The sequence below is a fragment of the Corvus cornix genome, chromosome 24 (genome assembly GCF_000738735.6).
Source record: "Corvus cornix cornix isolate S_Up_H32 chromosome 24, ASM73873v5, whole genome shotgun sequence".
Lineage (NCBI taxonomy): Eukaryota > Metazoa > Chordata > Aves > Passeriformes > Corvidae > Corvus > Corvus cornix.
The window spans coordinates 2,671,537-2,697,903 of NC_046353.1; the positions used below are offsets into that span (position 1 = coordinate 2,671,537).

General features: G+C 56.0%; 1 protein-coding gene across 1 annotated transcript; it reads left to right on the top strand.

Moving 5' to 3' along the window:
- Positions 1-168: 168 nt before the first annotated feature.
- TECTA (tectorin alpha) lies at positions 169-25,001 on the top strand. The gene is made up of 24 exons (XM_039564877.1): positions 169-2,413; positions 3,717-3,781; positions 5,452-5,585; positions 6,746-7,033; positions 9,692-9,829; positions 10,374-10,539; positions 12,322-12,734; positions 13,015-13,585; positions 14,099-14,691; positions 15,088-15,661; positions 16,354-16,964; positions 17,267-17,828; positions 18,400-18,599; positions 19,403-19,786; positions 20,015-20,301; positions 20,399-20,679; positions 20,803-20,913; positions 21,281-21,483; positions 21,760-21,923; positions 22,043-22,291; positions 22,772-22,934; positions 23,238-23,325; positions 23,445-23,561; positions 23,964-25,001. The coding sequence occupies exons 2-24, from the start codon at positions 3,718-3,720 to the stop codon at positions 24,062-24,064; spliced, it is 6,462 nt and encodes a 2,153-aa protein (XP_039420811.1). The 5' UTR covers positions 169-2,413; position 3,717; the 3' UTR covers positions 24,065-25,001.
- Positions 25,002-26,367: the final 1,366 nt, after the last annotated feature.

Consider the following 26,367-nt stretch of genomic DNA (forward strand, 5'->3'; position numbering starts at 1 on the left):
GGTGGAATTCAGGCCAAAATAGGTCATTGGTTTGGATCAGTTCAATAAACTTACGTAAGTTTTTACACAAAAAAACCCCAGTGTCCTGAGCTTTGCACTTTGGTGTCCCCTGAAGCAAAAATGTTTCCTGCTGTCGCCCCAAAGGTGTGAGTGAAAACTGCCAGGATTTTTTTGTGTTGTCTGTCCATGAGCTTGGGCACAGCCACCTCACCTGTGCAAGGTGCCACCTGTCAAAAGGAGAAGTCACAGAGCTGAAGGCCTATTCCTCTCCTGGGCTGTATTTCCCCATGACTGGGACTCATCCCCACTTGCAGGTGAGGAATAAAGCTCGAGCTCGCTCTCTCTCCTCATTGGGACTGGCCTTGGGGTTAAAACAAATTTCAGCCTCATGGCCTGCACCAAACAACCCTGGGGGAGGCAGGAGGAGGCAGGAGGAGGGAGATGCCCCTCTGGATGGGAAACATCTCCTGGGTAAATCCATTGCCAGGGCATCTCCCATGGGCTGTGCCAGGTCCTTGAGATGGGAACGAGACAGGGCACTGCCTGTGGCTGCTGTGCCAAGGTCACGCAGCCACAGAAGCCCTTGTGGCATCTTTGAGTGCTTGTTTTTCCTTCAGGTCAGGCATGGGAGGAAGTTTTCTCCTAGAAGAATTTAAAAAAAAAAAAAAAAAAAAAAAAAAAAAGAAGTGTTTGGTTGTTGGGCTCCAATGTGTTCAGCACTGCATGATGGGAACATCCCCTGCCAGAAGAAGATAGGCTGGAAGACAAAGTCTTCCCCAAAGAGCTGGTGAAACCTAATCAAACTTCATCAGTGTACACTCGCCGAGGACAAACAGGACCAGAATATTAAACTGACAAAGGAGCAGAGGGAAACCTATTTTCACCAGTTTTCTCTGTGCTACAAAACAGAATGAGGAGAGTCAATTGATTTTCCTGGAGCTGGTCGTGTTTAAAATGTATGGGAGGGAAGGGAAGAGCCGGGGTGCGGGCTGGAAGTAATCTGCCCCTGGAATATCAGTCAGTGCTGATATCCCCCTGCCCTCCTAAAATAGCTGTTGACTTAGAAAAGGGTAAAAAATGAATTTAAAAAATTTAAAATAAATTTTTAAAAATTTAAGAATAAATTTTAAAATGAAAGATTCCTGCTTGGAGGATGGAGGGAAAGCAAATTCCGGGATTTGCTGTGGAGGCAGCGAGCTGCCTGGTGCCCTGATGTGCTAAAAGAGACTGCTGAGGTAAGAGACAGCTTTTTGGGGGAAACTTGCTGAACACACTGCCAGGAGCACCCAGGGGAAAAAGTCTGGGTTTCTTGTTGGGCTGCTGGCATTCCTGTCTCCTCTCTGTTCCTGACACAGGGTGAGGAGCGCAAAAGGAATAAAGACCTCCTAGCAGGGAAAATAGGGAGTAAAAGGCCCCCACCCAAAATGTCAGAAGGGAAAATCAGCCAAGGCCAGGCTGTTTTCCCACTGCTGGGGTGGAGCAGTGCCTGTCTGACCTGAGCCTTGCTGCAGGCTGAAAAATCAGCTCTAATGTGGCTCTGCTGGGGAATCCTTCACCCTTCGGCTGCTGCTCCAGCTCTCCCTCTCATCCAACATGGATATGAACCAGCTCAAAGCAGTTGAAATCATTTTTGGGGTACATTTTGGGCTCAAATGAAGAGCTGTGGCCAGCCCAGATGCCAGAGGCAGGGAAAATCCCTGTGGAAACTGCAATTGTACGAGTGAAAAGGATCGTAACGCTCACAGCAGTCCCCCAGTGAAACTCCCCACTACCACCAGTTCTTCCAGAGAGGGTGGGAATGGGAACAGCAAGGAAGCCCTCTCTTGGGTGAGTTTTTCCTTCTCCACCTGTAAAAGCAAGACTTGGATGTGAAAGCAGCTCCATTGAAAGTCCAGGGCAGCGCCTTTGAACGGCGCTTTAAGCCTAGCACTGTTTAATGCTAATCCTGTAACTTTATACAGATGGGCTTTTTTTCCCCCTTTACACAAAGGAGGAAGGGGCTCAATTCTTCCGAGGGTTGGGTTTTCTGTTCCCTGAGCAGCAGAGCTGCGAGCCCAGCTCTGTCTCGCTGGCATTTCCATCTGAATCCACCTGAAGGGGGTGAGCTTTTGGGGAAGAAAGAGGCTTCTCTCCTTCTCCAGGCCAGAATCTGATCTCCAGATTAGCCTGCTGGTTATCAATAGAGGAACAACAGTTGTGATTGCAACTCAACACTGCTCCAGCCCTGGAAGAGCCTTGAGGAAAACGGAGTTTTCAATTGGGAGAGCAAAGGACTGAGCCATCGTTTCAGTCGTCAGCAATAATTGGCACGGGAGGACGGGCATGCATTCTCCATTGACATAGGATTTCACCCTGCTCTACCAAGACTGGTCTAAAATTTCAGAGCTGGTCGCTCCTCTAGCCTACGAAACAGGTTGGTAATTCTTTTCTTCCATACCTAAAAATTTGTAGTTTTGGATGGGATGTGTTAAATAATCTGTTCTTCACTGTCCCTCCAGTTCCGCTCCTGTCCTCGCACTGCTGCCGTCCCCACTGGCCGCTCTCTGCCTGGTCTCTCCTTGCAGTGACTCGGATTTACAATCTACACAAAATTCTGTCGCTCTCTTTTCACCTTTCCAAGACAGGGAATGTGCTAAAACTTTTCCTTGGTGGAATGAACTTTCCCCATGGGGAATGCGGTCGCATTGGTGTGAGCGAAGAACTTCCCTTCCACTGTGTTCCAAACTTCCCAGGAAATGGGAATCAAGTGGGAGTGATGTGGGAGAGATGATGGGATGTAATCCTGTGCCCTGTGAGTGTCCTTAGAAGGAGCTGGATCTGTTGATCCACGCATTCCATAAAACCAGATCCATGGGGAGAGCACACAGAGACGCTGGGTTTTGTAGGGAGGTTTTTAAAGCTGGGAAGGTGGGGAGGCTGCTGTTGACACCCAGGCTGGGCATAATGCACACAGTTGGTGTGGGAAGCTGGCCACATCTTTCCCCAGCACGCTGGGAGCACCCCAGACCTTCCTGGGAGCTCTCCCTGAGCCGTGCCCGTGCGGCACGAGCGGAATTGACGGGCGAAGAAACCAAAGCAGGTGTTTGAGCAATATTTTCTATTGGATTTATAACGAGTAACAAATTGCATTAGGCACAGAAGGAATTAGAGCTGGCACAGGATTTCGCTTCCTTTTTGTATCTGCTCTCTCTCTCTCATTGATTCCTGTGCAAGGAGCTGCCCAGCTGTGTAAAATGTGCTCCTTCCATGCTCATCCAGCCCCCTGAGCGATGGTTGTGGTGGCAGCCAGGGCAGAGGATTAGCTGCAGTTGAAGCCCCTGGACCACGAGAGCACATCACAGGTCTCCTGTCTGGAGCAGAGCTGCTCCCTCTGGGATCAGCCAGGAGTGGCCATCCCTGCACTAAGTGGATCAGGACATTGCTCCTGAACCCTCAGGAGAATAGAGAGCCCATGGAGAGCCGTGGCTTTATTTATTTTCAGCATGAAATGAGCTCTTCCAGGAGGTTCTGGGCTCCCTCTGGCACTACAGGTGATTCGCTCTTATCACCAGGGAATTCTCCTCACACCAATCCATGGGACAGCATTTCAGTGCTGCCTGGTAGGTGAGGGACCTCCAGCCCTGAAACATCCCCGTGTCGGCAGCAGTTGGGAATCGCCTCAAGGATGTGTTTTCCTACCAATGTGATGCATGGCTGGGTTTGTCTCCTTCCTGTAGGATGAACAAGAGATCATTTCTGGGAGCCTGGGTGGCCCTTTTGGTGATAACAGCCTGGCAGAGAGGTGAGTATCCCTCATCAGGAAAACATTCCCCAGCTGGGCTGTGCCCAGAGAGCCCAGAGGGCTTGGAAAATGACCCCAGAGGGCTGGGAAACAACCCCAGAGGGCTTGAGAAACACCCCCAGCTCCTTGGCTGGAGCAAGAGCAACAAGCAGGGTGAACTGAGTGTTTCCCATAGGGATGGAGGGACTGAGAATCCTAAGGGGTGCTTTTGTTTATCATTTATATGGCTGTGTGTGCACCCAGAGCATTCCAGAGGAAGCAGGAGTTTGGGAAATGTCTGTGTTAGGGCTGCTGAGCAGGTGTGGTGGTGTGGCACCGGTAGAGCTGAAGAAGAGTTGAGGAGTGTCTGCTGAGCTTCCTGTTTAAAAAGTGAATAAAATCCATGTCTTGTAGCTGTGCCCTGGCTGTGATAACTCATCAGGTGTGTAACAGCTGTGAAATGATTTCTTTTACTGCCTGGCAGGAGGAATTTGGCAGTGGCCCTTTGGATCTGTCTGTGGAAACAGAGCTGTGGTTTGGACACTGTCAATGCCACCTCCCTTGATGTCCAGCAGGGCACTCAGGTCACACAAGTGTCCTAGGAAATCAGGATGGGTTAGGACAGATTTCCCCTAATCTCCCTTTCCCCAGGGAAATTTGGAGCCTGTGAAGGGTCAGTCAGTGACTCCTTAATGCCCAGCATGGAGCATCCTCAGGGTTGGGCATCAAGGAGAGCCCCTTCCCTGTCCATGGGAACACAGAGCAAGCTGGCCTCGGCTGGAGGCCCCTCAAGAGCTCAGGGTAGGGCCCAGGAAATGAAATCCCCGGAAATGTCCTGAATCCAGGTGAACAGAGCCGGGATTGTTCCGAGCCTGGGGCTCTGTCAGCCCAGATTGAATGTCGTGAGGCTTTCCTACATCAAAGAGGGGAGAAGGGGGAGGCAAACCCAGAGAAATCCCCTTTTGCTCTGTGAGGAGCTGGCTGGAGGAACAGGACATGAAATGACAGCGGAGGTCTGGCAGCGGCTGGGACAGGAGGGGACGTGTTCCCTGGGGCCTGAAGCGGCTGCTGGTGCCTCAGGCTGATGGGTTTTAGGCTGGTAGAAAAGCAGCGGCTGAAATGTGTCAAAACCATCTTCTGAAGCACTTCTGGGAGAGACAATTATGTTACTGGCAGTGCCTTTTATCAGGAAGCTGAATTTTGTCGGGAAATGTTGGAGCAGTTGTGACCCCTCAGGCTGTTCCCCAGGCCAGGAGCCCCGGCAGGGGGAAAACAGTCAGGAGGAAGGTGGGCACTGCCAGGAACGTGGCTCTGGGGCTGGAACTGGGGCTGTTTGCTCTCCTGAGCACCTCACCACGTGGAACAGCCAGTCCTGCCCGTCCTGGAGCAGGGATGGACCTGTTGTCCTCGTGTGAAGAAAAGACTTAGGGGGTATGACTTGGGCACAGTCCCAGGGGAGGCAGAAGCGCAGCTCTGGTGCATCCTGTGGTCACTTTGCTGTGCCCTGACTAACCTGGATGTTGCTTTTTCTCCTGAGCCTGTCCCAGAGCCTGTCCTAAAGCCAGTCCCCCAGCCAGCAGCTCTGCCCTGGCTTCAAACACCCTTTGGGTTTGGTGCTGTTTTCCTGTGGCCTCTCTGAAGTCAGGGCTGTCCTGACACTGCCCTGAGGACTCTTCTCCCTCTCCTTCCAGCTCACAGCATGGCAAGCCTGTATCCATTCTGGCAGAACGACACCAAAACCCCCAAAGTCGATGATGGGAGCTCACCTGAAATCAAGATCTCTGTGCCATTCATCTTTTTTGGAGCCCCGTACAGAAGCATTTATGTAAGTGGAGAAAGCAGATCTTCCCTTCATCCTTTTCCTTGCCATTATTGGCTGCATTTTAAACACGCTCTGCCTGTCATCAGGAATTGGAAGATTTATTAGCAGCTACCTGACAAGTTCTTAGATTTCATGAACTGATAGGTTTTATGATTAAGAAAGTCAAAGGTATATTTAATGGGATAATGTTCATGGGAAAGGAATCTAAAAGGCAATAAATTTTCTCTGTGGGTGATTAAATGGCACAGCAAAGCGAAGGGCTTGACACCAGGGACATTATTCCTGCTCCATGACAAGAAACAAGAACATGCAGGACCTGCAGGGGGGGAAAAAGGGCAAGAGTTTTATGGGTGCCCAGGAGAAGGACAGGCTGCTGCTGTTCCCAAAAAGCCTGGCTAAGGGGACACCAGGGCTGGGCTGAGAGGGGTCACCTGAGCTCACCTAAACCTTAGACAGGGCCTAAGTCAGCGTGACTGTGCCACATCCCAAGTCTTGTGGTCACTGTGGGATCAGAAGAGAGGCAAAGCCCCATCCGTTCCCCAGTTTGTATTTGTGCACAGCAGCACGGGCACAGCAGGAATCCCATTTCAAGCCCTTGTGTGGTGGGGAATCCCAGCATCCAGGGCAGCAGAGCCATTTGCTGCCCACGCTTTGCCACGATGTTGTTTTGGGGAGCACCTTTAGCAGACTCTGGGGAGGCTGAGGTGGCACCTCCCTGCTCTCGGGGAGCCCCAGGATCTGCCACAGATGACGAAGCCAAAGGCAGTTTTGTTCCATGCAGCCACCTGTGTCATCACCATCCACACCCCTCAGTGCTGCAGAGCTGCTCTCCAAAGGCTGAGTGACCCCAGGGGCCCACGGCAGTGTCTCAGTAGATTTGGGTGCCATCCTGCTCTGATGGGTGCCTTTCCTGTGTTGTCCTGCAGAACCCTATTTTGAAGACTTTTCAGGCTTTTGTCCTGCCTTTGGGGCTTCCTGCACCAACCCTTGGCCACCATGGGTAGGATGAAGTGAATCTGTGCCCAGAAGGTTGGGCTGCTCACCCTCTGTCTGTGTATAAACCCAAACCCTCCAACCCCACATTTCCTGACAAACCAGCAGCTCTGTGCTGATTTATTCTGCTAAACCACCTTTGCTCAGACAGAGTGGGGGTCTCCACGCAGGTCAACAACAACGGCGTGATCTCCTTCAACGCCCTGGTCAGCCAGTTCACGCCGGAGGCCTTCCCGCTGACCGACGGCCGCGCCTTCGTGGCGCCCTTCTGGGCGGACGTGCACAACGGCATCCGCGGGGAGATCTACTACAGGGAGAGCACGGAGCCAGAGCTGCTCCGCAGAGCCTCCAGGGACATCCGCAGGCACTTCAGGGACATGGCCTCCTTCTCTGCCCTCTGGGTCTTCATCGTCACCTGGGAGGAGGTGACGTTCTACGGGGGAAGCAGCACGACGCCGGTAAGAGCTGTGCTCCTCACGGGTGTATTTCGTGTCTTGTCCCATCGTTCGTGTGTGAAATTGAGTGAGACACGTTGTGTTCCTGCTGCTCACTTCCCTTCTGGGCAGAGGAGCAGCGCGGCCCTTTCATTCTCTCCCCTGGGAGCCTGTACGAGCCTCGCTCCCTGCTTTGGATCTCCAGGGAAAGCATCTCCTCCGCAGTGTTTGTAGGCAGTGGATCTAAGCAAGGCTCTGACACCAATTAGGGCTTTTTGCCTTGATCATAATGCGCTTCTTGCATACAAATGCAGATATTTCTGATGGCAGCTCCTTGCCTGCACGGGAGACTGATCACGCTGATCAGAGTCACACCAACAGCGTGGCTGTGTCACATGGCCATCAGTGTGTGAGCTGTATCTCACAGGAGGGGGATGGCAGGGCGGTGTTTGTCAGGGCATGGACAGCTTTAAATATCTGGTGAATTTGTGAGCTGTGACTGCAGCTGATGGCGGGAGGTCCGTGCTGGAGCTTGGGGTGAAGATAGAATCAGAGTGGTTTGGGTTGGAAAAGATCACCTCAGGGACACCTTCCACTAGACCAGGTTGCTCCAAGCCTCATCCAACCCATTCTTGAACAGCAAGTGAGGGATCCCAGCTATTGTCTGGATTGTTCAGGATTAGCCTGTGTGCTGTGAGTGCCAAAACCCAGCTGCTTCTGTCTCGAGGAGTTGGCTCTGATAAACAGTTCAGCTAGAGAAGCTTGAGATTTGATGCATATTTTTTGCCAGTCCTGGCAGCACTTGCAGAAAAACCCCACATTTATATATTTTTATATATATATATATTTCCAGACAGCCAGCAATATAGAGATCCGTGTATTGCCTGAAGAATTACATTTGCAACACAATGCAATTTATTTTGTTACAGAGCAGCCTTCCTGCTCAGCAGCAGCCAGGGCCTGGAGTTGGCACAAGGAAATAGCACCATGCAACTTAAGCAGGAATTTCATCGCAATGCAGAAAAGCTGCAGAAAACCATTTTGGGAATGTGGCCTCGGGGAGGCTGCAGCTGCTGCCTGGAGATGTCACCTGAGCAAATGGGTTCATTTCCTGAGGGCCTGGTTGGACAGAGAGGGTGCTCCATGGGCAGGAGCTCCAAAGAGGGGAATTTTGGGGGTTGATGGAATTTCTCCTCTCGAGGAGATCCAGGTGTAAGATTCATCTCCTGCCACCCTCCCAGAGCAGAGCAGGGTTCGTTGCTGTGTGGAAAAGCTGTTGTGGCACTCTCCAAGTGCCACTGCCTTTATGTGTGACATGTTTGTGATCTCCCAGCACAGCCAAAGGCTCGGCAAAGGTGAGCAGGAGGAAACCAGGAACGGGAGAAAGAATCCCAAGGAAAGGATGAGGGGTGGAAGTGGCTCTGCTGTAGCTCCCTGCCCTGCCTGCCCGGGTGTGAACTGTGCCATGTGCAGCTGCTGAGAGGCAGCTCTGCCCACCTCTGTCTCTCTCGTGACAGCTCCCAGAGCTGCTTCACCTCCATGTTCGAGATTTCTCCTGGCAGGGGCCGAATGTGCCTTGGAAGTGACATCCCTGCAGCGTGCAGGCAGCGGGAGCAGCCCTGGGCTCCCCTCTAAGGCATCCTCAGGGCCAGTGGGTTTGCTCCAAGGGGATGGGATGTGGTGCAAAGTGACCCCCAGCCCTCCCCTCCCTCCCTCCAGCAGCCACCGACTGCTTGCAGTGCTCAGGGCTCCTGGCAGGATAAGCCTTGGTGCTTCCCAGTGGGAGATGGTTCGATCCATGGGCTTTCCCAATCACCTGGGAATTGTTTCTGTGGCTGTGGCTTCCTCCCCAGTGGGCAGTGCCCAGGTAGCCAGGCTCGAAAGGTTGCTCTAGATTAATTAAAAGAGAGGCAGCCCACACTCTGTGCCCTGCTAAAATCCTGCTTGCTCAGAGGCAGGAGGAGCTGTTCTCATGGCGTGGTCCCAGGGCAGGGATGGGAAGGACAGGAAAATGCAGGGAGCTGAGAGAAGGGACTGACTGAGTTCCCAGTGAGGAGCTCTGCTGCTTCATCTGCGGGGATAGAGGGGGAGAAGGAGCTGCTTCTGTCTTTCTGCACAGCCCTAAAAGGGAAGCTCGGCTCTTCCCAGCTGGATTCCAGGCTGGAGTGTGCCTGGAGTGTGTGGGGCTGGAAATGCAGAGTCATTTCAAGTGAAAGGAAGAACACGAGCAGCGGATTGAGCAGGTAGGGAGGGGATTTGGCAGCCAGCAAAGTGCAGGATATACACGGCTGGCTTGGATGGAATCCACCCTCAGCAGCGTTGTAGGATATGAACGTGGAAGGGAACAGGGAAAGATAATGCAGGAATAAAGCTAAGGTGGAGTAATGGGAGATAACAGATCACAACCACCCAGATCCTGCCCGCTGCTCCTTCCCCGTGAGCTTATTCTCATGCTGCCATCTATTGGTGTTCCCTTGGATCTGAGATCGTCCTCACACGCTCCCAGGTGGAGGAAGGAGCAGGAATGGGAGCTGCTGCAGCTGTGGCAGCAAGAACAAGCGGATTTTGGGGTCTCGTTCCCCTTCTGGTCTTCACTGTGAGGCTCACCCAGGCCAGACAATGTGGCAGAAGGGCAGGAGAAAAGCAGTATCACCTTGTGAATGTGCCCGTGGTTTTGCACAGGTGAACACGTTCCAGGCTGTCCTGATCACAGACGGGGTGTCGTCCTTTGCCTTGTTTAACTACCACGAAATCAGCTGGACCACGGGCACGGCCAGCGGAGGGGACCCCCTCACTGGTCTCGGCGGGGTGATGGCACAGGTGAGGCTCCTGCTCCCGCATCCCCACCTCTGCTGGGCTCTTGGATGACTGCCTATGGCTTTTCCCAAGGTGGCCGTGCTTGCTCAGGCCTAGAACTGGCCTTGCACTGAACTGCTGGGCATGGTGGGATGAGCACTCCAAAATTTGGTGGTGGCAGCAGTGCCACAGCCAGTCCCTCTGCCTGAGGAGAGGGGGACATTCCTGAATAAGGGGAATCTCCCTACATTGCTCCCTGACTTTATTTTGGCCACTCAATTCACACAGCCTCAGATCTATATGTATATACAGACATGTGTCTGTACAAACATAAATCTGTAAATACACATCCCTTCTGCTTGTAGTGCCTGTTTAGCTTTTCACTCACATCCAAACCACCTGAAAAAAAGAAATTCAGGCTATCTGAAAGCAGAAATCTCCAAAAAGAGCTGTTAAAACTAAAGAAGATGCACTCAGCAGGGAACAGAGAAGTGAGGAAATGCAGCCTTGCTTTCCCGTTGCCAAGATGGGTGATGGAATTTGCTCTCTCTCTCTCTCTCTGGTTTAGGCTGGCTTCAATGGTGGAAATCTCACCAACTTTTTCAGCATCCCAGGCTCCAGAACCCCAGACATTGTCAATATTGAGGAAACAACCAACGTAAACGTCCCTGGGCGCTGGGCTTTCAAAATAGATGGCAGAGAAATAGACCCGGCCAACGGCTGCAGCCTGAGAGGTAAGGCAGAAATGGCATTGCTTGTCCCCAGATTTTGGGGTGCAGTGTAGCAAAAGGTGCTGCTGTTGGGGTGCTGCATGATCTGTGCTTTTGCCAAGGCATCCCCACGAGCTGCAGCTGCAGGGACAGAAACACAAGAGAGGGTTCAGTCCGTGCACATCTCCGAGTTCCTGCGATAATTGGTGGCAACAGGAAAGACCCGGGGACAGCAATTTCCTGCTGCCCATAAATTAGGGAAGCTGATCTTGTGGTGCCATTTCCCTCGTTTCTGCAGGAGGAATAGCAGGTTTTCCAGGCAGGACAAATGCCGTGTGTCTGCAGCAGTTACAGAGTCTGTGCCTGTGTCCCTGACAGCGCGGGGCCATAAAGGGATTAATCGATGCACACAGTGGCTGCACAGGGACTCTGCTGCTGAAAGATTATTGCATTTCCATTTGACAAATAAAACTGTCAGGAGCATCCACTGTGCTCCAGGAGTCTTTCCAGCAAGAGTGGATTGTCATTTGCTGACGGACACTGGAGTCATGTGGCTTCTTTATGTCCTAGTTTAGGATGGTACTGAAGGTCCACGAGACTCCAAGGCTCTTGCAGCTCCAGCAGAGTTTTGGGTCCAGCTGCTCCAGCATTTTCCAGCTGCTGACCCCAGGAGGAAAGGCTGGACTTTGAAGAGAAACTGGAAACCAGTCTCAGCTTTGCAGGTGACAAGAGGAACACGAGTAGATCCCGCCACTGGATTTAAATTTCACAGCGAATGGCTGATTGCCCTCCACGAGAGGAGACACAGCACGAGGTGTTGGATCCGAATGACACCCCTTTCCCAAATTCCCCACGCCAGGATGGTTGGAGCGTGGGCCTTGCCAAGAGGAGACATTTGTTGCGGGGAAGCAGAAAATAGCATATTTTTTTTGTAGGAGGCAGGGAAGAGAACAAAAAGTTTAGGAGAGGTAAACTCAGGCAGCGCACGGCAGAAGCCACGCGCCGGAGGAGTGTGAAAGATGGCCAGATGGAGGGGACAGAATCCCTCACGGGGACTTGCCATCCTTGTTCTCCAGCCTTCTCCCAGCCTCTCCTGTCTGTCACCAGCCAAACCCGCTCCTCTCTGGTGGTGTAACACGTCTGCTCCGTCTGGGGCTGTGCGATCACTCGGCGCTCCCGCTGGGGCTCGTGTGTGGGGTGGAAGTTGCTTGTCAACAGCTCTTTGGTGTTGTAATTACTACGAGCTCTTCCTGAATGGGAATAAATTGCTCCTGGGGCTGCTGATGACAGAGTGACTTTCTGACCAGCACAGTTGTGTGAGCAGGGGAATCATGGAAATGGCAGCAAGGCTGGAGGATGCTGCAAGTGCAGCAAAAGTGCTGGAAGGCGCCTCCAAATGGGGCTTTTCCTTTGGGAAAACAGCACAAATGCCTCTTGTGCCCTGCAATACTGAAGAAGAGCCAGAGTGGTGGGTGTCCAAAATGTGTGGAACAGCCTTCAAGTTTTCCAGCCTGCTTGTTGCAGCACTGACCCCGGATTTGTGACAGCACTCGCAGCATTCCAGGGACTCGTGGCGTGGGTAGGACTCGAAGAGGATGCACCACCCATTGGAAATGGAGCTTGGGGTTTGATGAGCGGCTCTTGCTGGGAGTTTGCACAAACAAAGCAGCTGAGAAGCCCAGCAGCAGGACACGGTGGTGGTGGTCCCCATCACAGGAGCAGCAGACCCCCCCGAGGGTGCACTCAGAGCGTGTTTCTGTTTCAAGAAGTGATGTAGCGTGGGTTTTTCCCTTTCTGTCTTTCTAGGACAGTTTCTCCGTCAAGGGGAGATCTTTTGGGACAACGCCAACTGCACCACCAAGTGCCGCTGCCTGGACTTCAACAATGAGATCCTCTGCCAGGACATGGCTTGTGGCCCCTTCGAGGCGTGTGAGACGAAGACCAAATTCTTCCAGTGCGTGCCGGTGGAGAGCAGCACCTGCGTGGTGTTCGGAGATCCACATTACCACACCTTCGACGGCTTCCTCTTTCACTTCCAGGGTTCCTGCTCCTACCTCCTCGCCAGGCAGTGCTGGCCAGGCTCCCAGCTGCCCTACTTCAACGTGGAGGCCAAGAATGAGAACCGAGGCGGCTCCTCCGTCTCCTGGCTGAGGGATATTTTTGTGGAGGTCTACTCGCACAAGATTGTTCTCCCCAAGGGCGGCTTTGGGAAGGCAAAGGTAAGAGCTCTGCTGGAAGCAGGGAACTTGCCAGGTCGGCTCCTCTGGGGCGGCAGCAGGACCGCGCTGGCAACCTGGAGAGCGTGGGATGGCACTTCTGGGCCTCGTGGGTCCTGGGGATAGGCACGGGGCACAGGAAATGCCTGTGGCTTCCCAATGGCTGGCCCTCTGTGCGTGTCCCCATCCCAAAACCCCACAACAGGACTGTCCTGTCTGTGTCCCAGCACGAGGGCTCTGCTGTTCCACGCGCTGGCTCAGCCGCCGGGTGTTGTCCCCGCAGGTGGACGACCTGGTGGTGTCCCTACCCATCTCCCTGGAACTGGGTGCAATCAAGGTCTACCAAAGTGGCCTGTCCACCGCCCTGGAGACTGACTTCGGCCTGCTGGTGACCTACGACGGACAGCACTACGCCTCCGTGTCCGTGCCGGGCTCGTACATCAATGCCACGTGCGGGCTGTGCGGCAATTACAACAAAGACCCGGAGGATGACATCCTGCGCTCGGACGGGAGGGTGGCCACGTCCGTGCCAGAGCTGGGCGAGAGCTGGCAGGTGCCACATCCCGAGCGCAGGTGCTCCACGGGCTGCCTGGAGAACTGCAGCCTCTGCGACCCCGCCACTGAGGCTCTGTATTTCACCCCCGAGTACTGCGGCTTCATCAACAAGAGCGGGGGGCCCCTCTGGGAGTGTGGCTCCGTTGTGGACCCCACAGCCTTCGTGCACAGCTGTGTCTACGACCTCTGCAGCGCCAGGGACAATGGCACTGGGCTGTGCCAGGCCATCCAGGCGTACGCTGCCGTGTGCCAGGCCCTGGGCATCTCGGTGGGAGAGTGGCGGAGCCAGACGGGATGCGGTGAGTGTTTGCGAGGAGGGGAGCGGTGCCGGGGTTTGCTTGTGTGCCCAGGAGTGCGTGACAGGAGGGGGAGGAAATCCAAGGGAAGGAATTGCCTGAAGTGGAGGGTGTCGGGAGGGAACTGATCGGTCCCTCCTCTCCGTGGCATCACACCCTTGCTCCAGCAAAAGTGTGGCACAAGCCAGGCATGAGGTGGAAGCTCCATGTTGTCCTGGAGATCATCAGCTGCCATGAGGAGAGTTGGAGGCTGGACTGGAATGGGGACTGCTTGGTCAGTCCACCATCCTTGCAGCCTTAAATAGCTCTGGGTGGCTCAGTGGTTCTGGGGCTATTTTGGAGAAGCCCAGGACCGGCCAGGGAGGCCTAGGAAGGAAATGGAGGGGCCAGTCCTACCACTGAGGGGGTCACGGGTCCCTCTGTGTTGTCTCTGCTGTGGCCAGTGAGAAGGTGGCAGCTGATCCTGAATTGTGCCATAACACGGTCCTTCTGTTTGTCACCCCTCTGCTCCCACAGTGGCAGCCGTGCAGTGCCCAGAGCTCAGCCAGTACTCGGTGTGTGCCAGCAGCTGCCCTGCCACCTGCTCGGACCTCACGGCCCCGCTGGCCTGCACCTCCCCCTGCACCGAGGGCTGCGAGTGCCCCGAGGGCCATGTCCTCAGTGCCGACCGCTGCGTCCCCGTCCAGGGCTGCGGCTGTGACGTGAACGGCCGCTACTACGCCATCGGGGAGTCCTTCTGGGCGTCACCAGACTGCACTGTGCAGTGCCGCTGCGAGCCTGGCAGGGAGGCCAGGTGCTTCAACACCACCTGCCCCGAGGGAGAGATCTGCACCATCGAGAACGGCTACCGGGGGTGCTACCCAAAGCGGGAGACCGTGTGTTTGGTGGGGCAGGACCAGGTGCTGCAGACCTTTGATGGCATCACCTTCCCCTACCCGCTGGAACAGTCCTACACGCTGCTCAAGACCTGCCCAGAGAGGCCGGACTTCATCGAGGTGGACATCAGCCAGAAGAAGGCCGGCTCCGCTCCCAACGGGCCGCGCGTTGTGCGGGTCCAGGCGGCCGGCCAAGAGGTGAAGATTGCAGGCACCAGGCTGTCAGACATTAAGGTAAAAGTGCGGCCTAGGGATGGGCTGGGAGGTGGTGGCTTGTGCTGTGATCCAGTGAAGAAGAGCTCATGGATCTGTGGCTGTGGACACCACAGTGGCACTTGAGCCATGACACGGAGGCCCTTGAGGTGCCTGTGAAGTTGTTGCCACAGCACTGCTCCTCCTGTTTGCTGAGGAGGCTTTCCTGCCTCCTCCTTCTCCTGCAAATTGTTTTTGCCCTGGAAGAAAAATTGCTTTTTGTGGGGCAAAAAGCAAAGATACAGCTGCATGCCCTCACTCAGAGGAGGCTCTGGGCCTTGGAGGGTGGGTATGGGTCAGAAAGTGTTTAACGTGCAGGGTGTGGTTGGGCAAAGCCACATCACCCTTCCTGAAGCCTCTCGACCTTGTTCCTTGTAGGTGAATGGTTATGATGTGGGGCTGCCCTATTTCCACCCCTCTGGCCGCCTGGAAATCTACCAGACTGACAACAGCACCGTGATGGAGTCTGAGGGGCTCCTGGCCATCAGCTACTATGACTCTGGCCTCCTGGAGATCCGCCTCTCCACCTCCTACTTCAACTGCACCGGCGGCCTCTGCGGCCTCTTCAACGACAACTCCAGCGACGAATTCAGCCTGCCCAAGGGCAAGTTCACGGACAACCTGGAGCTCTTCCTGGAGAGCTGGACCACCTTCGACGAGATCTGCAACGGGGAGTGTGGGGACCTGCTCATGGCTTGCAACAACGACTCGGAGCTGCTCAAGTCCTACAGGAGCCGCTCCAGCTGCGGCATCATCAACGACCCCACCAACAGCTCCTTCCTGGAGTGTCACAGCGTGGTCAATGTCTCAGCCTACTACAGGACATGTCTCTTCCGCCTGTGCCAGAGTGGGGGCAACGTGTCGGAGCTGTGTGACTCGGTGGCACGCTACGCCAGTGCCTGCAAGAACGCCGACGTGGACATCGGCCAGTGGAGGAGCCACAGCTTCTGCCGTGAGTCCACCAAAGCTTTTCATCACCCAGGATGGGGAGAAGGGGGTTTGGAACCCACCAGACCTAGGCAGAGACTTTTTGTTGGGGATTTGTGGGCGCGCAGAGGCGGAGCAGCTTTTCGTGCGAGATGCTGGAATCACAGGCAGTAGTTTCTGGTGCCAGCAGAGACAGATTTCCCAGGGAAGTGGTTTCAGGGTGGCATTTCAGGAGGCAGCAGAAGTTTTATGGTGCACTGTAGGAGCGTTCTGGCGCCACAGATGGTGTCTGGCGGTGCTGTACGCCACCACCAGAGGATAATTTGAATAACACTGGGTTTTAGCTGCCACTGTAAACTTGCCGTGGATGGGAGAACACTCACAATTCAGAAGCAAATGTGAAAAATCCCGAGTGTGGAAGTAGGTGGTGGGAAGGCTGTGCCTGTCTCTGCCTCAGAGTGTTCAGGAAGGTGTTTGTTTGGGAAATAACAGGAGAAGGCATCATTTGGCACATGGCAGGACAGGGCTGAGATGTGAGGGGGGTGATGGCTGAGGGGAGAAGGGGCTGCAAAGGGAATGGGATGAGCCAGTGGCCACAAAATGCTGGGACTGTTTCCCCTTTTCCCCCCTGAATCGGTCACCACCTGCTTTTTGCCTGTTCCTCACCCTGTGCTGTCGGAGCTGGGGGCTCAGGCTCTGTGTTTGCCGGCCCTGCAGCTCTCTCCTGCCCGGAGAACAGCCACTTCGAGGAGTGCATGAGCTGCGTGGAGACCTGCGAGAGCCTGGCCTCGGGCCCCGTGTGCAGGGACACCTGCTCGGAGGGCTGCCAGTGCGACGAGGGCTTCGCCCTGCGCGGCACCCGCTGCATCCCCCGCCGCGAGTGCGGCTGCAACTTCGAGGGCCGGCAGCTGGCCACCAACCAGACCTTCTGGATGGACATCTCCTGCCACTTCCTGTGCTACTGCAACGGCTCAGACAACAGCGTGTACTGCGAGAACGTGTCGTGCAAGGACGACGAGTACTGCCTGGAGGAGAACGGCCTCTACTACTGCCACGTCCGCACCGACGCCTCCTGCATCATCTCGGGCTACGGGCACTACCTGACTTTTGATGGCTACTCCTTCGACTTCCAGAGCAGCTGTGAGCTGGTGCTGTGCACCACCATCTCCCGGCCCATGGTGGAGCGCTCAGATACGTTCCCAGCGTTCACTGTCACGGCCAAGAACGAGGATCGGGACACCTCTCTGGCCCTGTGGGTGAAACAGGTCGAAGTGGAGGTCTTTAATTACAACATCGTCATCCACCGTGCCTACAAGTACACCGTGCTGGTGAGTGCAGGACCATGAGGGCTGCGGTTATTTCTGCAGGTGTGACTCCCAAACTGCGGAGCAATTCCCTAGATGTGGCCTGCAAGGTTTTCTGGGGGTCAGGTCATGCTTGGGCTCGTCCTAGGGTGCTGCCAGGCACAGCTTTTGGAGGGGGTTTCTGTTTCGGCTGCCTTGTTTTGGGTGTGGAGGCGAGGTCAGCAGGGGCCGTGCTCTGGGAATGCTGAGACGCCCTCATTTGTGTCCTTCTGAGGAAGCTCCCACCATGATTCCCACTCACAGTGTGCCTTGTTTCCTCCCTGCAGATCAACAACGAGCGTCTCTACCTGCCCCTGAAACTGGGCCAGGGCAAAGTGAACATCTTTGCCTTTGGCTTCCACATCGTGGTGGAGACCGACTTCGGCTTGAAGGTGGTGTATGACTGGAAGACCTTCCTGTCTGTCACCATCCCACGGGGCTTCCAGAACCTCACCTACGGCCTCTGCGGCCGCTACAACGGCAACCCCGAGGACGACCTGGTGGCCGCGGGGGGGACACCGGCCACCAGCATCAGTGACTTCGTGCAGAGCTGGGCCAAGAGGGACGCGTTCTGCCGCGTGGGCTGCGGCGACCGCTGCCCGGCCTGCGGCAAGGTGGAAGGCTTCTGGAAGCCCCAGCAGCTCTGCAGCCTCATCCCCAGCCAAAGTGGCGTCTTTGCCAAGTGCCACAGCAAGATCAGCCCTGGCTTCTTCTACAAGAACTGCCTCTTCGACACGTGTGTGGATGGGGGAGCCATGCAGACAGCCTGCAGCTGGCTGCAGAACTATGCCAGCACGTGCCAGACTCAGGGCATTGCCATCACTGGCTGGAGGAACTTCACCTCATGCTGTAAGTGCCACCCTTCTTTTCCTGGGGTGCCAGGGAGGGGGAGGCTGATGGCCTGGCAGCCAACCCCTCCCACAGTTGCTGGGTGAGGTGGGTGAAGTCTCTTGGAGTTGTTACAAACTGCATGTGGTACAGCAGGAACAGGGATGGAAAAGGAGAAGCCTCAAGCTCAGAAGGAATCAGCAATCCCCCCGTTGTTAACCAGGGGTTGTATTAGTCAGCCTCAGAGCCAGCAGGACGTGTTTGCTCTAATGAAGCTGCAGCACCTTGTCAATAAGATGACGCTGTGCTGTTCAATCAGGCTCCTGAGGATGGGGACTGCATGCCTCCCTGGCAGCCAATCTGTCTGGCAAATCAGATGGGAAGTAATTGTCTTTGCTAACGAGACTGAAAATTAAATTTGTGTTGTTCTTCCCTTCTAACAAGCAAGCTCATGGCTCAGGGGCCCCGCTCTCGCAGGGTGGTGAGGCCACAGACTGGCACCATGCAGGACAGGTCTGAGTCAGTCCCTGGTGGGGAGCCAGGTTGGTTTTGTCCATGGAGCTAATCTGTGTCTGTTTTGTCCCCTGCTCAGCTGTCAGCTGTCCCCCCAACAGCCACTACGAGAGCTGCGTGTCCCTGTGCCAGCCCCGATGTGCCGCCATCCGGCTGAAGAGCGACTGCAGCCACTACTGCGTGGAGGGCTGTCAGTGTGACCCTGGCTACGTCCTCAATGGCAAGAGCTGCATCCTGCCCCACAACTGTGGCTGCTACTCCGATGGCAAATACTACGAGGTACGCGGCTCTCGGGGCTTGCTCCCTCCGTCTGGATGATATTTCTGGGCAGAGTTTGAGCGGGGATGACAGTCAGGCTGGGCTGGTTGCAGGGCTAGAGAGGAGAGGGATGTCCTTGCATGGTGTGCTGCACAGGGAGTCTTTCTATCCAAAAAACCCATCAAGCAGTTGTTGGTTGAAGGTGACCTGAGTGTCAAGCACAGGAGGGCACTGGTGGAGGTGGGATGGAGGAAAGGCTGGTGACTGGGAAGACTCTTTGATGAATGCCAAAGTCCAGCACTCTATGATCACATTGTTCTAGGTATTCCACACATGGTAAATTTACTGTTTCACATGAAATTTGCTTTTTCGTAGCTGCTGCATGTCACTGAGGAGTTTGATGCAGCAGAGTGCTGTGCTTACAGCGTTGCTCATGTTTTAGTGGGTTGTATTTTGTGCCAGTGCAACTGTTCTGTGGAAGGTGCCTTTGCTCCATGAGGAGCCAGTATCGGGCTACTGTCAAATGGGGCTCCTTGCAGATGGGTTGGTGGCTGGCAGAGTGCAGGAAAGAGGCCAAGGAGGTATTTTTAGCACTGTGGTTTTTGTGCGCGCAGAAGAGGTGAGGGAGGTTGCGGTGGCAGTGCAAAGGTGAGTGTGGGTAGCAGCAATGTTGCAAGGGAGGTGCAAGCTGCCAGCGCGTTCTTTGCACATTTTCCTCTGCCCTTGTTGCCTGCTGTTCCTTATCGTGTGACAGAGGGCTGTAAACCTTGTCCCAAACATCCTTGGAGGGCGATGGGACAGCCGGTGATGGGTCCCTCTTTCAGCCCAAGCAGCTCTTCTGGAACGGGGACTGCACCCGGCGGTGCCGCTGCTTCCGGCGCAACCTGATCCAGTGCGACCCCCGGCACTGCAAGTCGGACGAGGAGTGCGCGCTGCGCAACGGCGTCCGCGGCTGCTTCAGCACCCGCAGCTCCTTCTGCCTGGCGGCCGGCGGTGGCGTCTTCCGCACCTTCGACGGCGCCTTCCTGCGCTTCCCCGCCAACTGCGCCTTCGTCCTCTCCACCATCTGCCAGAAGCTGCCCGACTTCTCCTTCCAGCTCATCATCAACTTCGACAAGTGGTCCTCGCCCAACCTCACCATTATCTCCCCTGTGTACTTCTACATCAACGAGGAGCAGATCCTTATCAGTGACAGGAACACTGTCAAGGTGAGGTCTCATCATGGGTGTCTGGCCCCTCCAGAGGTGGGCGGGGAGGGAATAGGGGATGGCAGTCCAGGCTGCACAGTGGTCTCCACTAGGGCCCCAGGGAACTCTCGATGTTTTCACAGCTGGGATAGTGGGGAGCAGCCATGGAATCATTTACGAGTGGCTCACCCTCATCTGTGGGCAGAGGATATGGGAGGGACGTCAGCTTTGTGTCTTCTCTTGCGCCAGGTGAACGGAAGCCACGTGAGCATCCCCTTTGTCACGGGGCTGTCCACCAAGATCTTCAGCCAGGAGGGCTTCCTGGTCATCGACTCCAGCCCCGACATCCAGATCCGCTACAACGGCTTCAACGTCATCAAAATCACCATCGGCGAGCGGCTGCAGAACAAGGTGTGCGGCCTCTGTGGCAACTTCAACGGCGACCCCACCGACGACTACGCCACGCTGCGGGGCAAGCCGGCCGTCAGCAGCGTGGTGCTGGCACAGAGCTGGAAAACCAATGGCATGCAGAAGAGGTGAGTGGACAGACAACCCTTTCCCACCAGGTGGGAGTGGGAATGGGAGCAGGGCTGGCCATGAAAGGAGCCCCCACGACGTGTCCGGTGCCCACAGCTGCAACGAGCTGCAGTACTCGCAATACGCCGCCTCGTGTGACAACGTCCAGATCCAGCAGCTGCAGAGTGACAGCTACTGCCTGAAGCTGACCGACATGAAGGGCTTCTTCCAGCCCTGCTACGGCCTCCTGGACCCACTGCCCTTTTACGAGTCCTGCTTTCTGGATGGCTGCTACAACCACAAGAAGGTCCAGCTGTGCGGCTCGCTGGCTGCCTACGGAGAGGCCTGCCGGACCTTCGGCATCCTGGGCACCGAGTGGATCGAGAAGGAGAATTGCTGTAAGAGAACTGGGGCTGTCCAGGTCGAGGGGAACCATGTCCTACTGGGGAGAGGGGCTGGAGGTGGCTGCTCGGCAGTCTGAGGGTAAAGGTTGTGTTTGTGCTGTGTCTTGTGCTGTTTAGCAGGAGTGGTGGAAGATCCCTGCGTGGGTGCCGACTGCCCCAACCGCACCTGCGAGCTGGACAACGGCGGCGAGCTGTGCGGCTGCATCGAGCCCCCGCCCTACGGGAACAGTGAGTCCTCTGCTCCTGGCCCTGTGGGAACAGGGAGTCCCCTGCTCCTGGCTGTGGGATCAGTGCCGAGCTCCATGTTGGGCCATCGTGCCACTGGGGCTTTGGGAAAGGACATGCTGAGGGCTGTGACCTCTGCCAGGACAGGTTTTCCTGACCATGCACAGTTCAGGAGGGAAGCAGAGAGCAGGGAACAGCTTTTCTGGGGTGCACATTATGGGCATCTCTGTTTTGGGAACACTTTGAGCAGCAGGGATGTAGGATGGGCAGGGCACACCACAGGAGAAGATCCCAGCCCATTTCTGGTGGTGGAGAGAAATGTCAGTGGGCCATTTGTGGTGATCTGAAGTTGTCTCATCTCCTCCTCTAGCCACCCACGACATCATTGATGCGGAGGTGACCTGCAAGGCCGCCCAAATGGAGGTGTCCATTTCCAAGTGCAAACTGTTCCAGCTGGGCTTTGAGCGTGAGGGCGTGCGGGTCAACGACCGCCACTGCCCCGGCATCGAGGGGGAGGACTTCATCTCCTTCCAGATCAACAACACCAAAGGCAACTGTGGCAACCTGGTGCAGGTGAGCTGGGATGTGGGGCATGCAGGGCTGGGAGTGTGGGACAGTCCAGGGTTGGGGCAGGTCAGTGCAAGTGATGCTTGGGAGGTGCTTTAATGGGCTGGGGGTCAAGGAGAACAGAGGAAGGTTTTGTAGAATAAGGATACAATTCCAAGCCCTTTCTGGCCAGAGGTGGAGGAGCAGCAGGGCCCTTGTCACACAGCTCGTTTATAGGTGCTCATCAGGAGCAGGGAAGCAGGGACAGCTGGAATTAAGCAGTGCCCTGTGCTCCCTCTGCAGTCCAACAGCACTCACATAGTGTACAAGAACACGGTGTGGATCGAGAGCGCCAACAACACGGGCAACATCATCACCCGGGACAGGACCATCAACGTGGAGTTTTCCTGTGCCTATGAGCTGGACATCAAGATCTCCCTGGATTCAGTGGTGCGGCCGATGCTCAGGTAGGAGCAGGGCCCATTGCACAGATGGGTGAGGCAGTGCTGGTTCTGAAGCAAGGCAGCAATTTTGGGGTTCATGACCTTTCCTTCATCTGAGCCAGTATTCTTTTTGCCATCGTTAGCGTGATTAACCTGACGGTGCCGACGCAGGAAGGGAGCTTCACCACCAAGATGGCCCTGTACAAGAACTCATCCTACAAGCACCCGTACCGGCAGGGCGAGGTGGTGCTCACCACCCGGGACGTGCTCTACGTGGGGGTCTTTGTGGTGGGGGCTGACTCCAACCACTTGATCCTGATGCTGAACAAGTGCTACGCCACTCCCTCGCGGGACAGCAACGACAAACTGCGCTACTTCATCATCGAGGGAGGGTGAGTGACCACGAGCCCCGATGGTTTTCATGGTGTCTCTTGGTGCTCGAAGGGTGGTGGCATCAGCTGGGACAAGGACCTTTTGGCCGATGAGATGGTCAAAATCTGGAAAGGGTGAGGAGCAGTGTTGTTAGAGCAGGAGTTAATTTGCTCGGTGTAGACACAGCCAGAAGCCCTGCGTGTGACAGAGCACCCGGTGCAGGGAGAAGCACCTTCCTTGTGTCAACAATGCTGTGGGCGACTCCTGTTCGCAGCAGATGAGGGAATATGGATCATGGCACAGGCATTTTGGGAAGTGGGAGTACAAGCTGGGAATGCCAGAGAGGTGACAGAGGCAGGGCATGACACCATAGACAAGCCATGGCAGGGTCTAAGCACCCCACTGTGGTACCTGGGGTGAGGGACCTTATGGGGCAGAGACCCCTTGAGGGAGGGTGGCAGTCACAGGAGGGTGGTGCTGAGCATCAGTGCTTTGCACAGGTGCCAAAACATGAAGGACAACACCATCGGCATAGAGGAGAACGGGGTGTCACTGACCTGTCGCTTCCACGTCACCGTCTTCAAGTTCATCGGCGACTACGACGAGGTTCACCTGCACTGCGCCGTGTCCCTCTGCGACTCCGAGAAATACTCCTGCAAAATCGTGAGTGGGGCGAGAGCAGAGGGGTGGATTGCTTGATTTGAAGGGCTCTTCCAGAGTGCAGTGAGCCCTGTTGATGTGGCATCAGAGAGGTGACCAGAGATGTAGTCCTAGGGGTGAGATGGGAGGGTTGTGTGTCCCTCAAGGCATGGGGAGGAGATGCTCCATCACGGGCAGCTCACCTTAGGACCTGTGCTCTCTGAGCCTGGTTGCAGGGTCCCTTTGGGAGCTGGGACAGCTGGAGGGGCACAGAGGGGGCCCGGGCAGAGGCTGAGGGTGACAGAGATGGTGTTTATCCCCGAATAGAACTGCCCTCAGCACACGAGGATGGCCAGTGCCTTCACCGAGGAGTCCAAGGAGCAGATCCTCTCAGTGGGGCCGATCAGGAGGAAGCGTAAGTGTGGGACCCCAGGGAAGGCTGGGGGCGGATTTCTGCCATCCCAGCCTCTGGCAGCCAAGGATCAGGGATCTGGGAGCGTGGCTCAGGTGTCCCCCTTTGCTCTATGTGCCCAGGATCGGACTGGTGCGAGGACAACGGAGGCTGTGAGCAGATCTGCACGAGCCGGGCGGACGGGCCTTTGTGCAGCTGTGTGACAGGGACACTGCAAGGGGACGGCAAGAGCTGCAGGGGCAAGTACCGGGGTCAGGGTGGGCACAGCAGGGAACTGCCACCCCCAAACCGAGGGGCTGTGGGACGAGCAGTGTGGGGAAGGTGGCTGGGACATGTGATGCGTTGCAGACAGGAGGGGTGTGGAGGGCAGGGAGCCAGATGTGTGCCGTCCCTGTCACCTGAGGGCTGTGGGGCCACTGCTGGCAGGTTCTGAAGAGCGGGCAGGCAGCTGCAAGGGAGGTGATGGTACCTGCATGGTGCAGGGTGGGGTAAACACCATGGGCAGAGTCTGGGGGCCCAGCAGTGAGGTCGGGCATTTGGGTGGGCACCAGACTGGTGTGATTTGAGGGGCACCTGGGAGACAGGCACCTGCTGCATGTGTGCTGGAGCCCCAGCTCATGTGGGTCTTGTTGTGTTGGCAGCCTCCAGCTCTTCAGGGGAGCACCGTGCCCGAGTGACCCTGCTGCTGGCAGCCCAGCTGTGCCTGTGGCTGCGCTCAGCTCCACGGCACCTGACCTCGTAGGCACGGCCCCGCCGCCCAGCCAAAAACTGTTCTCGCGTCAGCCTGAGTCTTTGTAGGGTAGGAGACAGCCCCCCCCGCAGTGGCCACGCTGCTGCCAACCCGGCCACGCTGCGAGGAGGCAAAGGGACGTGACCTGGAGAGCGATGGGATGCGGACCCGGACGTGAAGGGGACACGCGGCCGGCGCAGCGGCAGCAACGGCGAGACAGAGCTGGATGATCGCCAGCACTGATGTGGGACTGGGGTTTGGGGTTTTTTTGCAGCTTTCCATCGTTGATGTGGACTCGAGGGGTTTTGCAGCTTTTCCCTGGGCTCTCCCTTGTGGGGTGCACTGTAGGTGGCCCATGCCGCTGTCGGTAGCGTGGGACAGGATGGAGCGCGCGCTGTCCCCTCACATGGACAGCTGTGGGTCTCCACTGTCCTTGGGAGCTGCCACCAGGGTCTTATGAGCTCACAGACTCAACCAGAGGTAGGTGTGGGGGCACAGGTCATGGCCAGAGCAGTGCACTGCCATCACTGGATGTTGTGACACCCTGGGACCGTGTCACCCTCTGACTCTCCGGAGCAGAGGCGGTGCTGAGGTTTGGTTCAGAGAGCCAAACTCATCCATGGGGGTCTGGAAATCTTGGCACTGTGCTTGGTGGTGACAAGCTGGTGCCAATACTTGGAAAGAGGTGCTTTCTGGTGGGCAGGAACAAGAGTCAGAAGAAGGAGGGATGGAATTCCCTGCCGTGTTTGCGTGGTGCACAAGGGTTGAGGGTCAGAGCAGGGTTGGGGTCTGCGGGCACAGGGCAGCATTGGGGTGCCTGGTGGAAGAGTGGGGAGCAGCCTTGGGGTGCTGGTGGGTGTGGGGGGGCTGTCGGTGTTGGTGTCTTGTCTTGTGTTTGTACTCTGTGAAACGGCTGCGTGGGAATAAAAAGTGTTGTAATCCTTGGTAAGCAGCGGCTCCTGTGTGATGGGGCAAGGATGGAGAGCAGCAGCAGGGGCTGGAAGGACACCAAGGCTGCAGAGAGTCCCTGGGAGGGGTGAGGAGGGAGTTGTGGGGTGCCAGGCAGGGGCACACCAGAGCTGAGGGCACGGGTCAGGGCTGAAGTGTGTGTCTGGCAGGTTTGCCGTGGGATGGGCTGGGATGTAGGGCAGAAGGAGCAGAGGGGATTGGGGTTCTGGGGCAGCAGGAGGGCAGCTGGTTCCCCTTGCCCCAAGAGAAGAGGTGGGTAGCAGGATGTGGTCTCTTCATGTTCTCTGCCTCTCAGCTCCCTCTTTGTGCCTCCGTGCCCTCTGTGTGTGTGTTAGCTCCGAATTCTCTCCTTCACCCCTCTTTTCTCCCTGTGGCTGCCTCTCTGCTGCCTCAGTCCCCCATCTCTGTGCCTCTCTGCTCCCAGCCTGTGCCTCTGCTGTCTGTCTCTGCTCTGTCCTCACTCTCTGCTCTCTCTGTGCCTCTCTGTGCTTCTTTGCCATCCCTCTCTTGTCTCTGTGCTCACTCTCAGCTGGGTCTGCTGTATCTCTCCCCATGTTTACTCTCTGCCCCCTCTGCCTCTGTGCCCTCTCCCCATCCCTCTGCATCTCCCTCTTTGCTCTCCAGGTCTCCAAGCTCTCTCTCCAGTCTCTCTTTGCCTCCTCCTGCCCCGGGCCACGTCTCCCGCCCTTATCTCGGCGTTAATTAATGAACTGGTGGAGGATGACAGGAGTGTGGGTGTGCTGACCTGAGATAGCTGACTGTGGCCTGAGGGTCTGTCTTTGCACACTGTGGGGGTGCTGGGGCTGTGCTGGGACACCCCGAGGATGGAGAGGATCCCCAGGGCACTGGAGGTGCTGATGGGGCTGGCTGGCCCTTGCTGGGTGAGCAGGTGGGTAAAAACTCATGTGGTGACACAGTGGGGTGGTGGGGAGCACTGTGAGGGGGTTATGGTGGTGTTAATGATCTTCCTTGGATCTTTATAGGGTTTGACAGACTGTCCAAAGAGCGATGGTGAGAGGAGAGCCCGACTGTGGGGATCACACTGACCGTGGCACTGACCATGGCACTGACCACAGCACTGACCACAGAATTGGCCACGGCACTGACCACAGCACTGACCACAGAACTGGCCACAGCTTCGTGGGACTTAACGATCATGGAATCACACAACAGTTTGGGGTGGAAGAGGAAGAGACCTAAAAACTCATTCCACCCCTTCCATGGGCAGAGACACCTTCCACTATCCCAGGGTGCTCCAGCCTGGCCTTGGACACTTCCAGGGATCCAGGGGCAGCCACAGCTGCTCTGGGCACCCTGTGCCAGGGCCTCAGCACCTGTACAAAGAA